General features: G+C 39.4%; 1 protein-coding gene across 2 annotated transcripts in view; it reads right to left on the bottom strand.

Annotated features, from left to right (window-relative positions):
• Positions 1-14,890, bottom strand: part of SPTLC1 (serine palmitoyltransferase, long chain base subunit 1) — a 39,383-nt gene extending 24,493 nt beyond the window's left edge. For both annotated transcript variants that reach the window (XR_001412643.1, XM_014947650.1), the window contains exons 1-4: positions 14,768-14,890; positions 12,770-12,877; positions 4,355-4,449; positions 309-402 (exon numbers count right to left, since the gene is read on the bottom strand). Coding sequence is in view for 1 of the 2 variants with exons in the window: in XM_014947650.1 (XP_014803136.1) it covers positions 309-402; positions 4,355-4,449; positions 12,770-12,877; positions 14,768-14,839 (369 nt within the window). In the remaining variant the exon portion in view is untranslated. The remainder of the gene's footprint in view (positions 1-308; positions 403-4,354; positions 4,450-12,769; positions 12,878-14,767) is intronic.
• Between the last annotated feature and the right edge of the window lie 792 nt (positions 14,891-15,682).

Below are 15,682 nucleotides of genomic sequence, written 5' to 3'. Positions count from 1 at the left end.
TTCACACCAAAACTATTTTAGACAAGCGCTTAAGTATCACTTATTGTATCCTAATGATTTAGGATACATTAGACACTAATCTGACTTAATAATTAGCTAATAAGCAGTACATACACCATTACTTACACCAGAAAGTAACTTAGTAAAAAGAAACAAATAGTACAAAATTGCAAGGTTTATAATCTTCCTTGCTGCTTTAGAAGTATACTTCCTTGACAAAGTTTGTGCTTTCTGAAGTAATTTCTAATTCCAAGAAAACAAAGTAAAAGAGGAATAATCACACAAACACAGCAATAGGAAGAACTCACCTTAACCTTTTCATTATCCAAAAGTCCAAGAAAGTTAAACGATGCAAAGTTTATACATTCCTTGCCATTAACAGTGATTATATGGGTGGGAGGACTGAATAAAAAAAAATTACAGACCTATTATTATGAATGAACAATAGCCATTTTCACAAACAATCAAAACAGTACAGGAGTTTTGTTTTTCAACAGTAAAAGGCACACAGCTTTTTCAAGATTCCCTCTTTCTGCTTTTGCCTTTGCAGCTGACAATAAGTATTTGTGTCAAATCACAAATATACGACCATACTCAGCAAAAACTGTATTCCTGTAGTTTAATTAAGAAACTGTAAACACTTTTCTGAAATATTTAGTTTAACTAAAGAACTAACTCCTGAAGAGGTAAATAAAGCCTCTCCTTTAAGAGCAAAGTGAGATCTATTTGAAAGAAGGAATACTACAAATAAAAAGGAAATTTCATTTACTTACTTCCATGGTAAAAATTATTTTAAAACCAATGTTTTTGTCATAAAGTAAACCCACCATACCTATCTTGTACTGAATCTTGTATTACCTGTCATCTCAAGTTTCCAATCCTGTTTAATCTGCAAGCATTTGAATAACTCATGTAATCAGGAAACAAAGAAAATGTGACAATACCCGATATTAACATGTGCTCAAGAACACAATATATATATATATGAAGCAAAGGGCAGAGAAATTTTCTGCCCTAAAAAACCTATTGTTTAGATAAAGTTACTAAAAAAATTGAAGATAAAAACAGCTATTAGCCTTTAAGTGCAAGTATAACATCTGTGTGCTGTTTCCTGAAAGCAATCCTGTTTTGGCTATTACACACTTCAATACTACAAAATCAAAAGTTTCAATTAATCACTTCAAGTGTTAAGAAGTCCCAAAGCTAAGCCAAATACAAAACTTTATGTCTGCCCATTTCTGTATGTGTTGTCAAATGTTACAGTTGAGATCCTATTCCTGAATCACAATAGTTTCAACAAGCTTTTCCTATGTGGAAATGAGAGCTGAGCAATTTTCACGATTAAAATTGAACAGGACTGCTCAAACGTCAAATGCCTGAGCACAGCTACTTCAAATCTGTTTGCTGACAGTATTTCAATGGGTACAATTGGTGTGCAAAGCAAATAAACTTTAAGTCCAAGCCATTCACTGCAAGTTAATAAAAATACTGGTCTGCCTGAATTTGATTTACAAAAACTCCATCTTGTTTTGTATCTGTTCACTTTAGAAATTAAGCACATGTTGCTTCAACCAAGCAATCGTAAAGCTTACAAAACAGTAACACAATTTACTGTGTTAAAGACTGATGCATCTGCATCACTCTTACTCCATGACATTAGAGTGACACAAGCGGAACCAGAACTCACAAAGGAGCAGTCCTGCATTACTGCAGTGCATCTTCTGCACAGTAGCAGCATTACACAAATGCACAGCAAACTGTCCTGGGGAACTGACTGCCATTAAAAATACATCTGGATCTGTTCCACTCTCTTACTCATTAACAAGCAGCGCCAAATGTTGGAAGTCCTATTAGGCGAAACAACTACTTAGGTTTGCAGACACTCACAAGAGCAAACCTATATCTATACTTTTGCCACTAACACTCAGTTCAGTTTATTCCCAGCATATATTAAACCTGGTAAATTTAAATAATTTGTCCACCGCTCCACCTCTCAAAGCTAGAAAATACATTAATGTCCACCAACAACTTGCCCCTAACAAACCTGTAGCCCTCATGAAAACATGGCCACACCTTGCTATCAAAATCCTACCCAACCTTCTAAAGGAACACTCCTGGTTAGTCCGAAAACAGTCACGGAAAAGACTATTCCAGTCAATAATTACATCTGAAACATGTAACACTATCATAAAACCTTCCTTGCAACTTCAAAAACAATGTCTTTGCAAAAAGAAAACAGTGAAACTCTTGATTTCTTTATAGTTTCATGCATTTCTTTTCCACTAGTGTAACACAGCCCATTAGGTACCATCATCAGGGACAACGGTTATGAAATACTTAGTGATCCAGCTGAAATCGTAAATAAAGACATAATTTCAAGGTATATTCAAAGAACTTACAAGTCCTTTAGAAACTATGTCTTTTAAGGACTGAAAGCACTCCATCTGTACTTGGACTCACTTTTTAAATGTTGCATGTATTGAAAAATCAGTCACAGAAGATAATAAAGTTAAAAGCCAGATCATTAGTGCCTTTTTTATTTTAGAGCAAAATGACAATCAGCATGAGAATTCTGCAGACATACTGTTTTAGGAAATAGTTTTACAGTTTCTAAATGACATCTCGTACAACTAAGCTACGTTGCAGAGATTAGTGCACAGAAAGGCTACCACAAGAAGTAACTAATTTCTGGACTGTAACTGAGCCATCATGTCATGAGCCATCTTCTTCACCATTGATTCAAGATTGGTCACTTTTTTTGTTTGGAGCTATCTCTGCATTATTGGCTTTGCTTATCATTTGGCAACATTACTGGGGTTATGCAAGTCTTCAGCTGAAAGATTCTACATAAGGTAGAAACTGCCTTGCATATTTGAGGGAGAATGAAGTCTTCCTCCCCCATGCAATGGGTCAAAAATATTACCAAAATATTTAATACTTCCTAAGTGGTTATGAGCCTATATAAACCCTATCCACACATTACTGCAAATATGCAATATTAAACCACTGCATAGTAAGATAATGAAGATTTATGTGAAGCATCATTCACAGTAGACATTAACACATGAAAATCACTGAAAGACTACCTCATTAGCGTCAATAGGCATCTCCTAAAATACTAATTAAAATAGGTAGAAATGTTCTTGAGCTGGAATTAGCATGCAGACACTTTCATTTCTGTATTAATTATGAAATGTGTATTAAGTTTATATACCAAGTTACAATCTTATGGCTGTCAAGCCACTTACGGGAAGGTATTTACTGGACAGTTTAAATCTTACAAAACAAATGCCAAGTTTTCTCCATATCCACTCTCAAGTTTAACAGCCACAACACTTAAACATTCTATCACAATACATTCCCTAGCTGTAAACACTGGTAAGTTCTAAATAATTTAAACATTTTCTGAATGAATCTAAACAATGTATTTGTTTAGATTTTTTTAAACATCCAACACTTCCTTTAACTCCAGAGTACTGCTTGTTTCAAAATTCTGAACAATAACATAAGGATTGTTCACGTCATAGTTGATTAAAACAGGCATCCCTTTTCCAAGGCAGACATTCCCGTGGTGGCAGAACCATCAAAATGGACCTTTCTATCACAGCAAATAATTGTGCTCTATCACTAAATTAGTTTAAATTATTACTGTCACTAGAAGGCTATTAAAAATGCTTATATTGTAGAAATAAGTGACCTAAACAAATCTGCAATTTGTGAAAGAAACTTCAAAGCAATTTCTTAAGTACCGTGTCTCTTGCCTAAGTCAGCACATATTTTAAAAGCCTTGTAATATGCAAGAAAGTAATGCTGAGCCATAATTTCCTCAGAAAACAACTTCACCATCAAGCATCTCCAGTTCTGGTTGTCCCAAGAAGAACAACCTTTCATGAAGCGCCAAGTGGCTAGCCACAAAATCAGTTTCTTCTGAAGTGACTTGTGATGACACAGTTTCCCCCTAGTCTCTACACACAGGTGGTAACCATTTTTGGAGGTCTAAGTTTACACATTCAGAAAATAATGAAACTTACTACTTACTTTACTTAAACACAGACTTACAGCAAAGGCAAAGAGAAAGTGTGTCCTTCCATCCCCCAATATTTTAAAAAAATAATTACAACATTTAAAGTAAGAAAGGTTTTCTTAATAATGTTAATGATGATGATTGATATAAATGATTATTAATTTATATCAATATCAATGCCTTGATAACGTTGCAAACCCAAGACCAATGCAATTAATTTATGAACAGTTTTAAGGATATGGAAATGTTTAGTAAGAAATAAGCTTAAAAATACAGACATAAAATATTTCAATTGAAATAAAAAACAGAATGTATTTTGGCTACATTTACCCTGAAACAATGTTGTAGTTGAGAGCTGGATGATCTTCTGGTACAGGAGGTACAAGAGGCTCTGGCTGCCACTCTTCAATCAATTCTTCTTTTTCCTGAACAGGAGAAAAGAAATACTGCTCAAAAAGGACTTTCATTAGAAAATGCATTACGTGCTAATAAACACTTGGTAATAGTTGTAGGATAAATTATATATGTTAATATGTGTCACCTTTCTGAGACACTTTGAACTCATATTACCTCAGTATTTTCAACTGAGGGGCTCTGAATTCTTCAAAGGGAAAGAGATGTAAAGAAAGATAGATCAGTTGTGTCTGTGCATTAAAGATCTCATGATATTATAATTAAGAGAAAAGATACTAACTTGGCATCTCTGCCAAATTTTAATCAATACTGTTTCATTCAATCTATTAATTATGAAAATCCTTCTCTACAGTTTAAGTAATTGAATACAAATTACATAATTATTGAATCTAAATTGCATCACTTTCGCAATTCTTCAATGTGCTGTTTAAATATCTGTGACATTAAAACACTTAGCAAAGTAACACATACGTGAGCAGGACACAATGGAGAAAAACTTCCAAATGCTCAAGAAATGGTAACAACTACTAAGCCATGTGTCTGACCATGGAGGAATACTGAATGCAAACACATTTTAAAGTGCTTTAAACTATTTGGAAAACCTCAGTTTGATAATCTTCCAAAGGACATACACTGGACCAGCATAACAGTTAAACTAGTTCCACATAAATGAGCAACCACCCAGCCAAATCACCAAAATCATATTTCACACCATGAGAGCAGAATTTTCCCAGGGGATTATCTACTAGTACAGCAAGACGCACCTGCTAACATATTTATTAACACACTAACTTTGAATGGTACAACTACAATGGGTTTATATTTCTCTACCATTTCAAAAAGCAGAATATTTTAGGCTACTTAATTCAATACCAAAATATAAATTCTGCAATTGTTTTTTGAAAACATCACAGCAATATCTTTTCTGGTTTTATTTTTTTCCAAATAAACTTTTCAAAGCTTTCAAAGTACCAACACAAATTAGGGTATGAAAAAAAATCAAAGGAAACTACATGCAACGATACAACTCGTCTCCTGCATTTTCATCACTTCCCTTTTACTAAACTAATGAATAACTTTGTTTCTAGGTATTTCCAGAGTATTAATTAACATTCCAGAAGCTCCACAAATGTCTATTTCAAAACAGAAATGGAAACTTCAATAGCTCTGTATTTTGGAAAAGATAATTTTAATGTGAGTATATTTGCTTGTGTTTGCAGTACATTGCAGATGTACTTCAAAGGCCTTTTAACTTTCTCATTTTAGATTTCACACTGAAATTTAACCTATGGTGTATACATTTTAAAGGAAATAAAATACTATTAACATGTTCAACAGAATTAAATGTATCCAATATTTCAAAGTGGCTACACTTAAGTTAAAGTGCTTAGTTTCTTTAACCACCCTGACCCTGTATGCTAAATCACATTGATCTAATACAGAGAGTGGCAATTCCATCCCTGACTCAGGACAGCTACTAGTATGTATCTTTATACTGTCCTGTTATTTAAAAAAAAATAAAATCAAATATATAATTTAAGCGTGCTGATCCACAGCACACTTCAGCCAGCAGCTGCTTACCGCAGTCCTCTTCCAGCCACAAATACATTCCTGTTCCTTGTGCTGGCATAGGCCATTACAAAACCAGACTAAACCTTGTCCAGAAAAATGATCCAGATGAAAACTAACTCAGTCAAAGCAGGATGGCTATACAGCTAAACTAGATCCTACAACAAAGTAGTTCCCAACCTAGATTGGCTGATGCTACTGGGAAACCATATCCTGAGTTACAGTTGCCCAGTCATCTCTCACACCTTTTCACAAGAGTTCAGAAAGGCTTCTGAAAAACCAGAAAGCAGGATGTATGCTCACGCAGTATTCACTCTGATCCTACAACAGTTGGCGTCAAAAGGTCCCAAACCCCTGATGTACAGTGTGGCTTGCTTCAACAGGTTTGTGTTCATTTAAGAGCGCAGGGTCCAGGTTTGTTTTTGTTTGTTTGTTTGTTTTGGTTACTGTTTTTTGTTTTAATTAGGAAGCAGAACAAATCAGGTGAGAACTGGTACAGTTACAGAAGGATAAATAAGAAAACCATTAGATGACATCAAATGCATGTAAGGGGGGAGGACTCAGGAACCACGGTGCTTCTTCTGTTTAAGACCTGAGCACAATGAACATTTGAACAGCTTTTATAGAACATAGTTCAAAGGCAGAGCAGGCAACATAACTTACCTTTTCTTCAAAGAGTACAGAATTAAAGCTGTGCAAGCACATACTTGACTTTTTCATTTAAGTCTAATTTTTTGAACTAAGGATACAAAATATTACCAAGCAGCATAACAGCTGATATACAAATTCAATTAAGATCTTTTTGCCATGGAACATAGCAGAAAGAAAAACAGCATTTATAGAAGGGCAGTGTAACTACGATATTAACATAGTACAATTGCATTTGAGATCTGTGAACACAAAGCTCATGAGCAATTCCTAACTAGTACTTCTGCTCCCCCCATAGAATCATGGAACATGCTGGGTTCATACTAAGTTGTAAAAAGTTTCCATTCTTCCCTCTGAAATGTTTACAACACACAAACTAATGGCATAGATGACAAGCCACAGATTAAATGTGGCAACATCCTGATTTTTATCTTAATGAAAAATAAAATATCATTTAAAACAACACAATTTCACTAATTCTAGCTCACATTCATTCTTCATATCCATTATACGGCATTTTGCTTTTTGATGGACACAGGAACACAAATGACAAACAAATGCATCTTCATATCTTATGTTTTCCATTTCCACATGTACTTAGCACAGGCCGTAGTTACTAAAAAACTTTTGTGGTAGAAGTTCCTTTATTATGGTGGAGGATTGGAGATATTGGTGATTAAAAAGAGTGCCAATCTTAATCTAAAATGGCCATCCACACTGCAGATGGCACAGTCCATACTCCTTCCTCCTTCCATTCACCAAATATCTCGGTACACTGCCCTACCCTGCGCGCTTTTCAGGGTAAACATGACCATCTCCCTCGGACTAAAAAGACAGAGCAGAAGCAGGCTTTCATACAGTAACCTCACATTAACAATAGCACTTATATCTCCTGCCTCCTAAACAGGCACCAAAATTCAGACCACTATCAAGAACAAAAATATTAATTTTCAAACCAGATTTCAATACACAATGTAACATCCTCAGTAGATAGTTGATACACTTACTTCTCCTCAGTTCACTCACTGGTAGTATCCACCTGATGAAAACAACGAACTCAAAACTTTCAATTTCTCTCAAGCTGCACCGTAAGGGAACTCTCAGCTCTTCCCTTCTTAAAATTCTTTTTAGTTTATATAAACATAGATGTTAAATAAAATATAAATATAAATCTAAAAATATTTTTATTTTTATGACTAATACACAGTACATGCAAGAATATAAGATACAAAATGTTTATAAATTATAATATACACACTTATTTATACATTTGTGCATATATAAACATTTTAAATACCTATCTTAATAAATAAAACGGGTTGGGTGGTTGTATTTTGTTGATTGTGGCTTTTAATTTTTAAACACCAGACACCGCAGTCACGAGAAATACTTGGATGCAAACATATCCAACCCAGATTATTTAAGTAAGTCGCCTTCTTGTCCCGGGTTTTAAGAAAAGGTAGTAATTAAGTTCCTGAAGACAGTTCTTAGTCTAGTGGTACAAAACAGTTTCATACATGCATCTGTGTCAATATCCAAAGAGTAATAATATTTTTTTATTTGCTGGTCCACAAATAAAAAATTTATGGTATTTACAGAATCATGTATTAGCATGGCATAAATTGGCACAAAAAACGGACATGCTCGGTAGAAATTTCTCGCTTTCAAACTATGCTAGTACTTAAGAGAATCTCTACCTACATGGGGATTCTTGGCTCAAAAGGACTCAAAACCTTTCCTAGAATAGACTACATCTGATCAATCTGAATGCTGTTCCTGCAAGAGAGTGCTCTTGTGGCCTACATTATTTTTCAGCCATGCTCAGTCACTTGTCTCAGAAATTTTCCAGCCTCCTGACTAATACACTCCAGTAGAACTGTTCCCATGCTACTACTACAGTGAAAATTCCAAACCCAAAGAAAACCACTATTCCCCCAATCCACAAATGGTAAGACATGGCTTCTAGTAGGACTTCAGAGATTTTGAGAGAAAAGCTCAGGATCATTCACTGCAGAGTGAAAGACACATACATCTTGAGGGCACCTTCCTTTCACACAACTGCTGGCTGGAGAGTGAGCTTGTACCTAAACGATGCCATGCAACCTCCTACTGCCCACACCAGTCCTCAGTGGTATTTTGCTGCTTTTCTGTGGATTTTATTTTGGGTAAAAAGACAGCAAGAATCTATATGTCTAGCATTCTGTCTGGCTACCGATTTAATGTACTTCCCAAAATCAGCAACTATCAGGAACTTATAGTCACAAGAGATGTACTCCACCTTCTCAGTTAATGATTTGGGAGATTTCATTGTTTTGGAATAGAACCAATAGAAATACCTACAAACACTGTTATTAAAGGATGACAGACAGTTGAAAGCTGATCCCTGCACTGGATTTCGTAGTACTCTTGCTACACTTCTGACTAAACCCAGAAGCCACCTTCGGGGTGGATTTCTTCACTGTTTTAGAAGTATGACTCCTAAATGCAATAGGTTGCACAATCTATCATCTACCTCAGGTTCCCCAGGACAGACTGGTCCTGACAGACCACATTAAGATGGCTGTGCAATAGTGGTATTCATCAGTAGTATTTATTGTGTGGAGGCAGCTCTGCTCTGGCAGCATCCCCAGTACTTCACAGAGAAACTCCATCATTACATGAGCTAGTGACATAAAAGTAGCCTGAGCTCCAACACCTGAGCTGTCCTATCTCCACCACCTGAACCTGAGCAGCCTGATATTTCTTTCTGGTGTGGTAAATACTGGACATCACAGCATGAATCAAACTAGAAGAAACCAGAAAGTAAATCAGCAGCCTCCTCGCTGAACAGCTGGCATGTTACTACATGCAGCTCAACACACACACAGAAGACTGGCTGTGTGGGATCCCATATTGTACAAAACAGACTGAATGGTTCTGGCTGGCATGGCATTAATTTTCTTCACAGCAGCTCCTATATCACTGTTTTAGATCTGTGACCAAAACAATGCTGACAACACACCAATGTTGTAGCTCTTGCTGAACAGTGTTTGCAGTGTCAAGACCTTCTGTTTCTCACTCTCCCCCTCCATTGAATAGATAGGGGGCTGCACAAGAGGTTGGGAGGGGACACAACCAGGCAGATGACCTGAACTAACCAAATCAAACCATAGAACGTCATGGTCAGCAATAAAAGGGAAAAGAGAGGGTTTAGCGAAGTTTTGCTTGAGAACTAGCTGGGTATCGGTCGACCCACAGGAGGTGGTAAGCAATTGTCTTCACATCACTTGTCTTGTTTCTCTCTTCTTCCAATTCTCCTTTGCTTATGAAACAATTTTATCTACATACACAAATTTTCTTGCTATTAATCTTCCTTTCCTCTTTCCCTGTCCCACTAGGGGTTGGGGAGAAAGCAGTGCTTAGCTGCCTACTGGGGTTAACCCACAATACAGTGTGAACCACCTCTGGATTTTTAGTGAAGATTAAGGTGCAGGGTTTGTTTTTTTTTCCCAGAGCTATTTCCCTACACAAAACAAATGAGCTCTTTTCACAGCAACTACCTACACTGTAGAAAAAGAGATGGAATCACTCTACACCCCTGATGTATCCACCTGCTTAAGACGTCCAGCTGTAGAAACTTCGCTGTTTTATTTATGCTTACTTACAAATAAACAATCTGTAGACAAGACATTCCCTTTCAAATACAGTTCTTCCTATGGAAAACATTGCTTCCATCTTCAGAGGTCAATGGTAAAGCGAACAAGGCTAACTTAAATCTCCTTCATTTTCAGCCAACCTGAGCAAACCATCAGACCAAAGAGCATTTCCCCATACTATTCTTTTTGCCATCAAGACACAGGTAACAAAAAGCTAGAGGTGTTGATGTCTTTAACGTCTCAAGTCAAACCCTTTGCTGTAGTACAGCTCTTAGCGCTGCAAATTTCTTTCTTCTGTGCCTAGCAATTGTGAATCAATGTATTTGGGATCTACATAATGCAATTCTTGATTGCTATGAATTTTTCTAATACTCACATTACTTTCTACCCCTCAAGTCCAGTAAATTTTGTACGAATCTCATCAGAGGTATCACAGCATTTAACATATTTGCATGATTATGTTCGTCAGAAAGCCTGCTACTGCTGTCTTGCCAGTGAATTCTACTACTGTCATCCTGCGAAAGTAGGACTGTTAGTAAGCATGAGCCATTTCCAAATGTTTTTCCCTCTTTTGACTCCCTTCTAAACCTGTGCTTCCAATGAACTGCAGCAGACCAGCTAAAAGTGCAATCTCCCAATTGCTCATTGCCCCCAGTTAAGAAGACAGAAAACGATTTTCTTCCCTGCATACCACTTTTTCAGATTGGTCTGCGCACTTTCCCAAATACCTCAGCTTCAGCAAAGTGGTCTGTCCATAAATGATAACATTCAAGATGCACATAGAAATATTTGTGTTTAATCCTTATCTGTGAGGAAAAGATAGGTTTCAGCTTTTTCAGGTCACCACCTGTGCAAGAGTAGCAAAGATCCTTCTCCCATCATCTACTGGAGAGAGAATAAAACTTACAAAAGAAAAATGGTATCCTCCAAAATACCAGAGATCAAAGCCATCTGATGCAGGAAAATTCTACTGAATGAACTATCAGCTTCTGAATGGACAATCAGGGACTACTTTAAAACTGCAGCATGTCTTCCTAGATATTGTGAACATTCAGCATTTCATTACACTGGACTTCCCTTTGGGTTCACTCCTCCTCTGTATTGTTATCAAAGGCGGCAAACTTTAAGAATCCTAGGATCAACTCAAATCCTTCTAAGCACAAACCTGAACTGGCCTTTTTTGATTCCTGCTCCAATAAATCCATGCTGAAGTGTTCCCTAGAATACTCTAAGTTTGTATAGTAAGTACTTCCCAAAAGAGGGCGCTGCCAGCAGATTGGCTCACATTTACAGCATCCTGTTCACTGATGCATTACAGTGAGCCCACACACTCAGTGTCCTTAGTGTGGATAAAATAAAAAAGTATGGAAGTGCATGATACAGATGGGAATGACAAGGTAAGATATCCATAGATCTCTCTCACAAACTTTCCTCAGTACCGTGAAAAAATTCCAGCATTTCATCCCATTCATAAAGGACACTATACCTCTGATGCTCTAGCAAACTAAGCTTGTTTGTTATTCGGGACTTCAGATTGTTCAGATCAACTCTCACATATGCAGGTTGGTTGTCACATTGCAATAGTTCATCTTTGAGAAAAATGAGTGCATCCTTGTTCATCTCACTATCTTCATGTTCAGAGAGTGCATCTAATCATCCTTTCAATACATCCAATGGCATCCTCTGACATAATGCAGCAAGCCCATTTACCAATCACATCTCAGACAAATTAGTCCAGGGACATTTCCAAAACAAACTCTACTCGTTCCTGACAGTCTCCAGCCAGAAGTCAGGGAGAAATTCCAGTCTTCACAAACAATTACAGCATTATTTTTTTTTGAGACAGCTATAATGCAAAAGAATCACAGAATCTTCTAGGTTGGAAGGGACCTTAAAGATCATCTTGTCCAACCGTCAACCTGACTTTGACAAAAATAGACACCCTCACAACAAACAAAAAGCAACACCATCACTAGACCATACCTCCCAGCACTACATCAACCCGTCTTTTGAACACCTCCAGGGATGGTACCTCAACGAAAACTGTCACTAAACTACAAAGTTTTCTGGAACCCACTTAACACTGTAAACTCTCAGTTATTACTCAGTTATGTACAGACCAATCAGTTTCCTACTCTGTACACTCTTCTAGTTCATTTTGTTCAGTGGTGCTTTTTTAGTATAGCTTCTGTTTTTAAAACAAATCCATCCACTGAGTAGAACTAATGACAGCTTTTCATAGCTCAGCAATCACAGTTACACCAGATCTTTTGTATTTCTCAGACTCTCAAACATGGTACTACTTTAAAAGCACGAACTGAAGCGTTTAAACAATAAGCAGTTTCATAGCTCACAGTAAGTTTACCCTTTGAAATCCTGAGAAAAAACAGCACAATTTGTGATGCAGCAGTGGTTCAACAGCCAAATATATCAATAGCTATAAACTGTTTCTCTAAAGAAAAATAATTTTCCACCATACTTTAGGTGTTAGATCAGATCGCTCTTGAAGCTTGTAAGTCTTGGAGAAAAGAAGTCTGATTATCCATAGAATTAGAATTCCTTCCAAAATGAGATGGTAAGCAGGAGCCTGAAAATAAAAGCACAAAAATAAGTGGACACACAATTCTACTTTAATCAGTGTGATACTATACAACAGTTTTGTCTCTATTACTACATTCAGAAAAAATCAAAGCTGATCATCAGCTGATATGTATTTCTAAATCACTAAAAATCAAAATTATATGAAAGTGGATTTGCAACTACCACTTGTAGTTGTTAACTCGAGTTTGAATGGAATTATTATCTTGTTAATGCACAAGGCACACTCTAAATTGATAAACGCTTTTAGTTCCACACATGCACATAAACTGAATTCTGAGAGTAAAGGCAGATAAGCTTTACAGGGTGCACCAGCACCTGTGAAGGCAGAAAGATTCCACAACAAGCAGAAGTCTCCTGAGAGCTTGAAGTTCTGCATCATCTATATACATGCATTTCAACCCTACATTCTTATAAGCGATAGCCCATCAGCAGCAACAGCTACTACTATTTACAGAGAAACCTAATCTTGTCCTCACAGTCCACTTATGTTAGTTTCACAGGCACTTAGAGCAGGTACAACCCAATACAGTTACCAGAAGCAGTTCTGCCTGTATCATTTACCCTCTTGTGTGGGCACAATATTTAGGAATATATAGAGCAAACTAGAACAGAGAGTTGATCCAATATAAATTTAGCCTCTTTGGGTGCTTGGAGGGAGGAAAGCCATTTTCCTCTGACAGCAAAGCTAGTTTAAAGTAGAAACTGAGTTATGGCATTAGCATTAGACACCTCGTTTTAAGGATGGGTTTAATTATGCCATTTAGAAAGGCTCCTGTCTACATCATGGATGTCTACTATTTTTAAAAGACTCAAAGTGCACACACACTAGTGCACTCCCTCCTTAACTCTGGGGAAAAGCTCCCACACCTCAGTTTTCTGATGGGATGTGACCTACCAACAAAGGAATTGGAATGTACCAGGCATCCAGAAACTAAAAGAAAATTGAGTGTATATTTTTAAACCCAGTAAGGAGTCTTATGGCATACCAAACTGCAAATGATGCATTTGCAGAGTACTTTTCAGTTCACCAAACATTAAGAATACGTATGTACAACGTGACATCTAAAGAACACATGATAAAAGCAGCAGTACAGGTCCACGCAAACTACTTCTTTGTGCTTCTCAGTGCCTACAATTATCCAGAACTCACTGTGCTACCAACTTCAGTGGCTAAGCACTTCTATATTTGTACTGCAAACCCTAGTATAAATTCTTAAAAAGTAACCAACGTTTGCCAAAGGAAGGAGGGAAACAGACTGTTGATACAGGAACACCACCTATCATCAGGACATCCTTTTTAGTACCACGAAACAAAGCCTGGATGCAAACGTGCCATGTTGACCCTCTCCAGGAGGGAACTCAAGCATAAACATTTAAAAGCTGGTTCTTCCTTCGTAAATTACACTTGTAAATTACAACCTTACGCTCAAAGAACACTGTGAATCTTACTAAGGTTTAATGTTCTGGCATGCACCTCAACTGTCGCTTTGTGCTTAAATAAAGAAAAATTAAGAGCGTGCGTCTTTTTTTTTTATTTTTTTTTTGACTACATGAACACGGAGCACACACACACACACACACCTACTCAGCACTTGGCGAGGGCCGAGCACCGAGCCGCGGGCACGGCCAGCGCCGCCCTGACAGCCGCCACCCCGCGGGGCAGCCCCGGCTTCACCTCCCCACTCCCCGCGCCCGGGACCCGCGGCTCAGGCACGGGGCGCCCTCGCACCCCGCCCGCCACTCCCGCTGCGACACCCACGGGGCGCCCGGGCCCCCCCGCTCCGCCCGGCCCCGGCGGCGGGACCCCTTCGGCACACCCACCCACACACACACCCGGCGGACCGACAGCACCTCTGGCCCGCGCCCCAGGCCGCACCTCGTAGAAGGCCTGCACCATCTCCACCAGCACCCACTGCTGCCCCATGCCCGCCGCCGCCGCCGCCGCCATCTCCGCGCTCCCGCCGCCGCTTCCGCCTCTGCGGCCCGCCCGGCCCACACGGCCCCGCGCCGGCGTCAGGGGCGGAGGGGCGGGCCCACGGCCGCCAGAGAGCGCCCCCTGCGGCCCAGCGGCGCGGGCACCGGTAGGGCGGGAGCGCGCCTGGGTGCGGCTGTCGTGAGCGGTGTGACGGTGGGTTACGAGGAAGGGCCTTTCCCGCGGGGCCGTGCCGCGGGTAACGGCGGTGCCACAAGCTGCGGTTTTCTCTGGCGGCCCTGATGAGGGGTGTCGGACAGGACTGGGGAGATGTGTCTCTCGGTGTTGAATTGTTGAGCTGTAAGTGGAGCTCGCGTTAGAAGACAGACGCGCGCGCGCCGGTGCGTGCTCCCTCACTGCGCCTCACACCCGCCCCTCTTCGTTGAACGTGCCGGCGCAATGGCGGTGTCGCTCGCTCCGCACCCACAGGCTTCTGCAGCCCCGCGCCCGCACAGGCCGGCAGCGGCCCGGGGGCAGAGCCCGCGCTCGGGCGCCTCGTTGCGGGTCTAGAGAAGAGCAGCAAAGATGGTGAGGGGTCTGGAGCACAGGTCTTATGAGGAGAGGCTGAGGGAGCTGGGGTTGTTCAGCCTGGAGAAGAAGAGGCTGAGGGGAGACCTTATTGCTCTCTACAACTACTTGAAAGGAGGTTGTAGAGAGGCGGGGGTCGGTCTCTTCTCCCAAGTCACAGGTGACAGGACTAGAGGAAATGGCCTCAAGTTGCACCAGGGGAGGTTCAGGCTGGATATTAAGAAAAAAATTTTCACCAGAAGGGTTATCAGACATTGGAATGGGCTGCCAGGGAGGTGGCTGAGGCACCAT

The sequence above is a fragment of the Calidris pugnax genome, unplaced genomic scaffold, assembly GCF_001431845.1.
Source record: "Calidris pugnax isolate Ruff unplaced genomic scaffold, ASM143184v1 scaffold156, whole genome shotgun sequence".
Taxonomy (NCBI): Eukaryota; Metazoa; Chordata; class Aves; order Charadriiformes; family Scolopacidae; genus Calidris; species Calidris pugnax.
This window is presented reverse-complemented; position numbering and strand designations above follow the sequence as displayed.